This window comes from Quercus lobata, unplaced genomic scaffold, assembly GCF_001633185.2.
Source record: "Quercus lobata isolate SW786 unplaced genomic scaffold, ValleyOak3.0 Primary Assembly Scq3eQI_165, whole genome shotgun sequence".
Classification (NCBI taxonomy): Eukaryota; Viridiplantae; Streptophyta; class Magnoliopsida; order Fagales; family Fagaceae; genus Quercus; species Quercus lobata.
In genome coordinates this window covers 3,109-13,724 of record NW_022155069.1, presented here as the reverse complement: position 1 = coordinate 13,724, position 10,616 = coordinate 3,109, and the positions used below count along the sequence as shown (strand labels likewise).

Here is a 10,616-nt window from a genome sequence, read left to right as displayed (position 1 = left end):
CCGAAGTTGAAAGAAAGAGGCTTCCACTTTTATCCATCCACCTTTATCGTCTCTCCTCTCTGTCTCTCACTCTCTCTCTATATTTCTTGGAGCCCTAGATTTTCTCTTCTCTAGTCCTTCTCTTCCGATATTTTCTCTAAACACAACCAAAAAAAAAAAAAAAAAAATGGTGAGTCCTTCGTCTACTCCTCACTCTCATGCTCTCTTTCTCTGCTAATTTTATTTTTCTTTTGGATCTGTAAATTTGTAAATTTATACGTTGATTTGTGTGGAATCTCTATGGATTTTCTTTAAATTTGACTAGGGTTTTTGCTAGGTTACTGATCTGCTTGATTCTGATTTGAGATCGTTTTTCTATTTTGAGATTTTTTGCGTCAAACCGTTTGGTCTTCGCTGCTCATTTCAGCTGATCTGTTGAGTTACTTATGCTTTGAGTCCCGTTTGATCTGTATGTATATGTGTGTTTCTGTTTGGGTGTGTATATACAATACGTGTTTCATATTGTTTAATAGCTAATTTTTTTAATGTCGGTTGTGTATTCTGTGACTGGGTTTTGTGCTTCTTTGTTTTGCTTAATGAATTGCTTTGGTATGTGAAATTTTCTGATAGTTGATTTAAAGCTTTGAGAATTTCTGATTTGTTCGCTTAATTGTGGTTTAGTAAATAATTTGTTGTGCTGGAAAAAAATTAGAATTTGAGAGAGAAAGCTAAATAAGAATTCTGTGGTTTTCTAACTGATCTTAAATAATGAATAAACTCTGTATATACTATAGTTAGTAACAGAGTAAAGAAAGTGAAACTAACTAACTAACTGGACCTATAGACTATAGGCTACTTACGTGTGTCAAGAAATTACAGGTAAATTACAACCAAACTAGATGTAGTATAGTCTCACTGGACTGCATGTGTTGATGCTCTCGTTATCAATTCTGTCCTCCATCTGAACACAATTCACTTGATTTCTTTTTTGATACTTCCCCTCAAGATGAGCATGGATATTCTTGATGCTCATCTTGGAGAGTAGATTATGAAGTTGTTGTTCACATTGTTTAGTAAAGGGATCCACAAGTTGATGTTTGCTTGAAACATGAAATGTCTTTCTATCCCGTCTTGAATCCTAGTTCTATATGCTAGTTCTTTATGTTTAGTTCTTTCATGATAGAGTGGATTGGCTCTATATATAGAGTCTTATCATAATTAAAAAGTGTTGTTTGTTGAAGTAAAAAGTCCTTTAATAAGGCAATCAACCATACAATTTCACTCACAACGGTAGCCATGGTTCTATATTCAAATTCTGCAAAAGATCATGATGCAGTATATTGTTTCTTTGATTTCCATGAGATCAAATAATCTCCTAGGAAGACACAAATATCTGTTATAAATCTTCTAGTGTCTGGGAAACTTGCCCAATCTGAATCACAATAAGACTTCAAATGCAGAGTTGACGGCTGAGAAGAACCGCCCTTGACCGGAAGTTGGTTTCAAATATTTCAAGATCATGTGTGCATCTTGTAGATGAGGGAGTCTTGGCTTTCCCATAAACTGTCTGAGTCGATTAGCACTTAAACTAATATCTAGTTTGGTTAGAGTCAAATATAGAAGTTTTCCAATCGATCTTCTATGTTGATAAGGGTCTGATAGTTCATCTCCTTCATGGTTTGAAACTTTGAGATGCTCTCTCATTGGTGATTTTTACATCCTAAATATATCAGCCAAGAGTTCTAATGTATACCTCCTTTGACACACTGCAATTCCATTAGAAGGTCTTGCTACTTCTAACAAGTATTTGAGTCGTCCAATATCTTTGAGCTTGAATTTATCATGCAGCAAATGTTTGAATTCTGTATAACCTTCCAGCTCGTTGCTAGTTATGAGTATATCTTCTACATAGACTAGAACAACTATGATTGATGAGCCTTGAAGTAAACACTGTAGTCAGCTTTGGGCTGTATGAGTCAACGGGAAATATTTTGGAGAATTTTTGTTTGCTCGGTTGATATGACAAATGCCATGAATGACAGAAGGTGAAGAAAGAAACAAGGACCTTGTGTTATTGTTTATATAATTATATAGTTATTTGATCATCATGGGATTTTCAATTGCAGTTGTTTAACTTATTTTGGATGAAACTTGTTGTATGCTCCTGAAGAATTGATATGTTGCAAGGTTCTTAATCATTAAGTGATATTATTTCTTCCAATTTTTTTTTTATTCATTAGAAAAAAATCTCTGAACATGCACCTTATATGTGTGAGGATGGTGTATATCTGTGTGTGGGTGTGGGCATGGGCATGGGTGTGTATGTGTGTTAAGTATGGAAATTTCGATTTTAAATAGTTGGTATTTGATACTTGTAAGTATTTATGCAACATGGCAGGCAAATGCAGCATCTGGGATGGCTGTACACGATGATTGCAAGCTAAAGTTTTTAGAACTGAAGGCAAAAAGAACTTACCGCTTCATTGTTTACAAGATTGAGGAGAAGCAGAAGCAGGTTATTGTTGAGAAGCTTGGTGAGCCAACTGATAGTTATGAGGATTTCTCTGCAAGCCTCCCTGCCAATGAGTGCCGTTATGCTGTGTATGATTTTGATTTTATGACAGAGGAGAATGTCCCAAGGAGCAGGATTGTTTTCATCGCCTGGTATTCTTTAGTGTTTCTGAGTTTACCATGTTCTTGTTCTGTTCTCCTGTATTATTGTTTGTTATGGTTTGTGCTTTCACTGATCTATTGTATTATGTATGAAGGTCCCCTGATATTTCAAAGGTGAGAAGCAAGATGATTTATGCAAGCTCTAAGGATAGGTTTAAGAGAGAGTTGGATGGTATTCAGGTGGAGTTGCAAGCTACTGATCCTACTGAGATGGGCATTGATGTTATTAAAAGCCGCACTATGTGAGCTATGCAATGGAGATCTTTCCAACTATCTGGTTCAATGTTTATAGTCATGGAACTTAGAACTTGCTTTAATCTATGATAATGGCTTGGTGTTTTTTACATTTAAAACTTCATGAATTGTTATCTGTGGCTTTATTGAGTTATATTATTTAGTGTGAAATTATACACACTGCTTATATGCTGGATTATGGGGGTACATATCAATTTCAGTTTGCTTGTTTGAATCCCTTATTGTATTGTAGATCAGGCTATTCTTTTGCCTTCCTCAATGCTGAATCAGATTCTGTGGCTACTTTTTGTTAAAATTGAATTTCGTAACTTTTATTTTTGGATCATTTTTGTGTGAAATTGAATGAGTTTTTTTAAGTGCTTGACGATAGGCTGAAGAACTGGGATTGGCATGCAGTCCTTGGTTTATTGTTTAACTTTTTACCCTTTTTTGGTACCAATACTAAATCTATGGGTACAACTCTTCTTCACCAGAAAAAAAAATAAATAAATAAAGCTCAAGAACTATTTTTGGAAAATGTTCCATAGTCCCACTAATCAATCAAAGAGCATAGAGGTAGACAAAGTAAACTTTCCATATTAATTTTGCTGCACACCGTTTTTAAAGAGCATGTTGAGAGTTCAAAGCCACTCCGAATTAGATTGTAAACGAAGTCAACTAGTCATGCGAATGAAGATTCATAATCAAAAGTGACATAACAGCTCTTTCAGCCAATATGAGTCTACTGTGTTCTCTAGACGCTAGAATATGTCCTTCTCTCTCACCATTAAAGTGCTACAACTACATCCTCCAAGAAAGCAAGCTCTCTCTCTCTCTCCCTCTCCCTCTCATCACTCAACATCAGCAATGGCATTGAATTGACCTCAGAAATCTCAAAGTTAACTTTAACCAGTTTGTTTGTATTATTTTTCCTGAGCAATTGCAAAAAATATACTACTTAATGTTACAAGCAACTAAGAAGGAAAAAAAAACAAAAAATAAGTAATAGATTATACTAAAATTTTGCTATGTTTCAAGAAAAATAAAATAAAATGTGACTATGAGTTTGGATTCAACTATGTTATATCAAGATCAATATATACGGCATTTGGAGCTTTGATCGTCTTCTTTAGCCTTTTGGCAATTCAGTTGCTCATGCAACTACAAAACTCTCTTTTAGTTCTGTTGAGTCTTTCTGTTTTAATATGGACAATTTACTAAGAGATTTAGCTTTTATTTGTAAGGTAGATTGTCCATCTATTCCACTTTTTTGTTATTATTGTTCAATGTGAGACTTCACTCACATGTGTATACTCAGATGCTTAGGTGTGGCATGGTCTTTTTTGAAGCCTTAAATCTTAACCTATATATCTATCACAATGTAAAACTAAAAATAACAAAATCTTCTAGTGAATTTATTCACATCAGGAACCAGCTCAAATGGCTAAGATCACTCTTCATAATCACATTAATCCTAGTAATGATTTACATCTACATCAGCAATACATTGAAATGAAACCAGAAACATAACAAGTTTAAAAAGATATACTAATAGTTGTTACAAGCAACTAAGAAGGGAAAAAATAGAAAACGAAAAATAAGTCATAGATTAGCCTAAAATAGTACTATGTTTCAAGCTCCTCATGTTAAAAATAAATAAATAAACTCAGCTTCTATTAACAAGCTATTTGACAATTAGCTAACGAGTCTATAGTCACAGTAGCAGAATTGCAAAAGAAAACTAGTAAATCAAGAGCGGATTAATTGCTCGCAGCCCGGTTGAGAACGCTGAAATTGAATCTTGAATTTGCTTTGATCCCAAAAAAGTCCAATCTCATCACCTACTTTCAGTTGCCTCCCACAAAATCTCGATTCCACATTCCATTGAAGACATAACTCCCATTACTTGACCACTGTTTGAAGCGCAATTGATGTTCGGTCTTGGTATCAAAATCCCAAACAGCAACTGCTACCCCATCCTTAATGCCTTCAATGAAGCTTGTGTCCCATTGCGGCAAAATATGCTCCCTTACCAAGTCCTTTGCTATCAAGAGCCTTGACAAACCGTCAATATCACTTGCTGTAATCTTCTTCTTCATAACCCAAGGGTCATATAAACCAAGCTTCAATTCCGTTGAAACCTCCTCAGAGTCATGATGGGTTTTGGGGCCAAACTTGTTTACCAAACTGGATTGGAGTCGATCGATCACTGGAATAGGTATAAAATTATGGAACTTAGGCTCTTTTTCAGTAGTTTCAGAAGCAGAGGAAGAAATAATGTCATCGGTTATGGAATTTTCTGTGTTGGCCTCAAATGAAAGCGATGGTTCCAACGAAAGTTCACTGTTTTCGCCATCTTTTTCTCCTTGGTTTTGCTTGGATTGTAGCGCAAGAAACATAAGAAACGAAAGAAATTAACAAAGACAGACAAAAGGTTCGTGTTTAAGTTTCATGGATGTTGAAGAGAAGGGATAGTGGGACTTGTATACAAAGGAAACTATTCCTAAACCATGAAGGTGTAAGATTTCGAACGTTGTGAGGAATGGTATAGGAATCAATATTATATATATATATATATATATATATATATATATAATAGCAAAAACTGAGAGAAAATGAGTTCCTAGAATTAAGGAGGTAATGACAAATAAAAAAAGTACCTACCTAAAATTCAGACATGTATAACTTTAAAAAACGATACATTATACTGTTTGGTAACACTGAAACACCGTTTAAAAATGATAAATTATAATTTTTCACTACGTTAAACACTGTTTGGAGCCCTCTTGGTATAAAAAAGAAAACTAACCGCTTAAGAAGAAAAAAAAAGAAAGAAAAGAAAGAAGGATTGCTACACGGAGAAAGGAGAAAGAGAGACCGAGAGAAAAGAGAGACAGAGAAATAGAGAGGCAGAGAACGGAGAAGGAGAGAGAGATTGAGAGATTAAAAACTGCAGTTTGCAATCAAGAATGAAAAGCTGTCTCTCACTTCCTGTCAAATTTCTTCATCTAACTGTCCGCTAATTTCTTTCCCTGGAATAAGAAGAAGTAAGGAAGATGAAGCGTCAAGAACGAAGAGGAGTCAAGAATGAAATAGAGGGGCAAAGATGGAGACAAGGGCGCCACCCAGATCTTCTGCCATCACCGTAAGCCGCCACTCACTACCCGACTATGGGAATTGGAATCGCTACTGGTATAGCTCTGTTTTAAATTTAAAAATTTAAGGTTTTTGGTTTTTATTTGGAGAATCAATTGGGTGTTGATTATGATTTAAATTGGTATTTTGGGTTAGATTCGGTTTTGACTTTTGATTAAGGGATACGGAGATAGAAGAAGCAAGCAGAGTTTGTAGGCACCAAGAGAGAAGAATATCTATGGCTGGCCATTGCTTGTTCCCTCGCCATACTTGGGCCATCGGAACCGCAAGCATACATGAAGAAAAAACTATGACCATACGCCACCCAGATCGTCGGAATCAGCACCGGTACAATTTTTTTTCCCATTTTCTAGATTCGGCCATTTGGGTTTTTTTTGTTGATATGTTTAGATTAGATTCGTTTTTGTTTCGGGTTTTTGGGTGCTTCTATTTCTAATCTTTATGAAAACATTGAGATTAAATAAGTATAGGATTGAAATCATTGGGTATTTCCGTTTCTAATATTTATTTTCCTTTTTCAATCTTATTTTAGGTCTTTCTGCCGGAACATCATACACCCAAATAGAGTCTGTAAGGCACAGAGAGACAGGCCACCGTATACCTGTAACCGGTAAAGTTATTGTTTTTGGTTTTTTCCTTTTCGTTTTCAAATCTGGGGTTTGAATATGATTTAGGTTTGAATTTCTTGGTTGGATTGGTTTAGATTTAGCTATTTCAATTAGATTTGGTTTTGAGTTAGGCTTCCATTAGCATGCCACTGATAGGTAATTTGGCCAGTTGTTAATTTTTAACATTTTAAATTATTGTTGTGTTAGTTTTGGCTTGAATTAGATTGGTTTGGTTTTGAGTGATCATTTACGAAATTCATTACAATTAGTATTTTTTCTCTTTTGAAAATTGAGACTGCTAAGTTTTTGAAATTGACAACACTGATCAGCTTTGCTATGCCTAAGATATAATCAATATATACATTTTATTATATGCTTCAAATTGTTTGATAAAATTCTGCTGTTTTTTAATTCTAAAATTTATTTTTATTGTTTATAATTTAAGTTTTATGATGTGTATAATTCTCCCAATAGTACCTGAATTATTCAAATCATTGGCTTCTTTCTCCCTCAGGTTTGTATCAGTTTATTTTATAGTTTCTTTTTGTTTGTATGGAATCAATAATTTACTTCTTATTACATAATAATTGTGTTAATTTTATAATCATTGTGAAACTGAGGGTGGGAGAGAGGGACTTACTTTTAATGTGATATAGGTCAAAGCTTAATGAAAGTTTGGGCAATGATGGAGTTATTTTTAGGAGGAGCATGTAATTCAGCAACACAGATATACCTCTGTTTGGAAGAATCTCAACTTTTCAATTAAAATAGTGACAATATTTTGAATATGATGATTGTTTTTGTAATATCTTCTATTCAAGGTTCTAATTTTCTTTTTCTCATACAGGTGGTGTGTACATGGGAAAAAGGGATTTTGACTCTGATATAGAATGCTCCAGAAATTATCATGTAGCTTTTTATTTCTGTTGTTGCACTTGATGTGATTAATCAGTGCTTACCTTTGGAATCCTGATGTGTTGTTGCATTGTTATCCTTCATCTCTATATTTTGTATATATATATATATATATATATATAGTAAATTCATTATTTAGTTTTTTAGTTTTTTGGTTGGTTGTAATTTCAACACTCTTTTTGCTATAACATACAGCTATTTAGGCAATTAATTCATTTGGTTTCCTTACATGTTCTGTGTTGATTTCTCAATTTATGTAGTTACTTCTTTTCATTTGTTACATGACTTAATAATGTAGTCACAAGAGCAAGCCTATTTAGGTCCTTATTCATGTGATCAATGCTACTTTGTTGTTGCTTTCCTACTTCTTAATGTTGCATATTGAAAACAATTTGGGAATGTTGAGTAAACTTCCATTATAAAAAAAAATAAGGAAGAAAAATTAAACAAAAGAGAGATCCAGAAGAAGTGGATGAACTTTATAAATGTTGGCTAATTTTGTTTTAATTAGATTTTTTTTTTTTTTTTTTTTTTTTTTTTTGGGGTTGGGGAGTTGTATTAGTGATTGGGTTCTACAGGGTTATTAAAATGAGTACTAGGTGTTCGATAAAATCCTGCAAAGAACTTGGGATAGAAAAGGTTACGTTTGGGTTATTCTAAAGCAAAATTAGAGGAACTGGATTGAGTTTATTAAAAATTAAAAATTATCCCGCGCATTGTTCGGGTTAAACACTAGTATATATAAAAGCATAAACCCGCACATTTTTTGAAGTTCTCTTTATTTAGTTTTCTACTTTAACAAAGTTTGCATTTATATTAAAGTATTAGTTCATTGAATTAGCCAATAAAGTAAATGCATATATTAATTATCTATTGTAGTACATTCATTATTTATATTTAAATGAATTTATATAATTATTTTTATAAACTCTATATAGGAAATAATTTTTAGTTGAAATAATAATAATAATAAATTTAGAATATGACATTCTTACTTATATTTAGTTGTTTTGACAATAATTGTCACAAAAGTTATAAAAAAAATTAAATATTTGTAAATCCACTAAAATTAATCTTAATCCGTTAAATTTTCTAACTCCTTTGAGTGTGTGTGCATGCGCACGCTCATGTGTTTGTGTGGAACTAACACGGTAGTATGTATTCTATGTAATTAAAAAGATTACTAACATAATAAATATGTTTATTTTGTTATATTAATTATTTTAAGCATAATGAAATTTTAATATCATTTTTCTAAGATTTATATAAGAAATAATTGGTTTTTTTTTTTTTTTTTTTTTTTTTTTTTTTTTTTTTTGAGAAACAATTGATTTGAAATATGGCATTTTTACTCAAATTTAGTTATTTTTGCAACAATTGAAACCATATCCAACAAAAAGGGTTTTTTTTAGTAACACACAATCAAGAATGTAAAAAATATATATATATATATATATGCATTTTTTAGTAGGCATGAAACATGCCTATCTATATTAGCTACTGTAAGGACACAATTCTCTAGCGGCCCAATAAGGATGTTGGGCTCGCGCATAAAAGATCCCTCACAATATGATTTGTAGAGAGTGGGCTTGAAAAGCTAGCCGTTGGTCACGGGGAGGTGCCCGGTCAAAGGATTTGGGCTTGAATGTTTAAGCCCTACGGCATCGCATCCTAGGGGATGGGCCTCCTCGGACTGGATCCGAGGACCATTAGGGTCTTACCCCGGTTACCCGACGATGGGTTTTTTGCTGTAATCTCAGGTGTGGTTGAGATGTTCTCACCCAGATCGTCTCTCCTTTTTGGAGGTGGAATCCGAGTCCTCTTTCGAGTTACTTACTTTCTTCTTTTATACTAGTCTGCGTTAACTGTCCTTCGTCCACGTGTAGGGTCAATCTTTACAAGACTGATATTTGTCCCATCAGTCTAATCCCATAATTGTTGGGGATGGTTGATAAGGCTGCAGAGTATGGCTCTGTCACGTGTTGGGTCTTATCTGAAAGGGTAGTAAGGATAACTTCCCCAAGATATTCTGGATCTCCTTACAAATTCATCCCTATACCAGTTTTACCCCTTTATTCCGGTGGGATTCAGGATCTGCCGAGGACTGAACTGTCCTCGGCTGCCTCCCAAAATTGTTTTGTGCTCTGTATTGTAGAGCTTGGGCCACAATTCTCCTCGGCTCGGGCCTTTGGACTCTTTAAGGGCAAATGGGCCTGGTCCATGAATTATTGGGCCCCACAATAGCCCATCAAAACCCTTCTATCTGACTTCCGGGTTGGGAAGGAGGGTTTTGGCAAACCCGGGCCCTTAATGTGGCTTATTTAGTTTAACCCCGCATTTATGTGAGCGGTTTTCCACCTGTCCAGGAAGTTAGCCGGTTTTCAAGGGATTCCGTTTAATCTGCTCGTGATCTACTCCTGCCGCTTGGCTGTCCCAGACGCGCCCTTAATGAATCCCCTTTACGAGGCTCATTTATGTCCGGCGGCTCATCTGATAAGGTGGGGAAATGGAACGGACGCCTCTTTTCTCTTCAGATTCTTTAGGAAACTAGAATGCATTTAATACCCTCCGTTTTGCCCTTCCTATAAGAAGGCAAGCAGGAGGCCATCACTTTCGTGCAGACCCCTTTCCTTCCTTCTGAGATCTGAAACTCGTAGCTTTCTTTAGCGTCTGCTTAGCCCGTTTGTTATACACCATATCAGTATACGCCTACCATAACGAATGATGAAGGAACCATGCCCCTCCTCAAAACTCCATGTTCTGATAAAGCTTGAAATGGCTCGCTCAGGGCAAGGATGGCGCAGACTTAAGATCTGTCCCGCCTCTCTTTCAGCCAAAATCCGAAGCAGGGGCTCGTCACGTCGAATTCTTGGCGTGACTGAGTCGAGAACATCTAATATCAGCACCACCCGGCTCCTCACGAGCGTACCTAACATGGCACCAGTGTGTTAGGAGTCAGGGCTGAGGCAGGGACGAAGTGCTCCTGCCTCTCCCTCTCTTTGCTCACTGGTGCCCTCCTCCGCCCTCCTCTTATAGTCTTCCCAGCACCGG

The 10,616-nt window shown here is 35.3% G+C and overlaps 2 protein-coding genes across 2 annotated transcripts; one reads left to right on the top strand and one right to left on the bottom strand.

Moving 5' to 3' along the window:
* LOC115973685 (actin-depolymerizing factor 2-like) lies at positions 1-3,136 on the top strand. Its single transcript, XM_031093945.1, has 3 exons — positions 1-169; positions 2,378-2,643; positions 2,748-3,136. The coding sequence occupies exons 1-3, from the start codon at positions 167-169 to the stop codon at positions 2,896-2,898; spliced, it is 420 nt and encodes a 139-aa protein (XP_030949805.1). The 5' UTR covers positions 1-166; the 3' UTR covers positions 2,899-3,136.
* Positions 3,137-4,733: 1,597 nt separating this feature from the next.
* On the bottom strand, positions 4,734-5,285 carry LOC115973684 (putative B3 domain-containing protein At1g78640). The gene has a single exon (XM_031093944.1). It carries the CDS (start codon positions 5,283-5,285, stop codon positions 4,734-4,736), a length of 552 nt encoding a protein of 183 aa, XP_030949804.1.
* Positions 5,286-10,616: the final 5,331 nt, after the last annotated feature.

Coding starts and splice junctions, on each gene's coding strand:
- LOC115973685 (XM_031093945.1), top strand. Junction 2,644..2,747: donor AGGATTGTTTTCATCGCCTG/GTATTCTTTAGT, acceptor TTATGTATGAAG/GTCCCCTGATATTTCAAAGG.
- LOC115973684 (XM_031093944.1), bottom strand. CDS start 5,285: ATGTTTCTTGCGCTACAATCCAAGCAAAACCAAGGAGAAAAAGATGGC.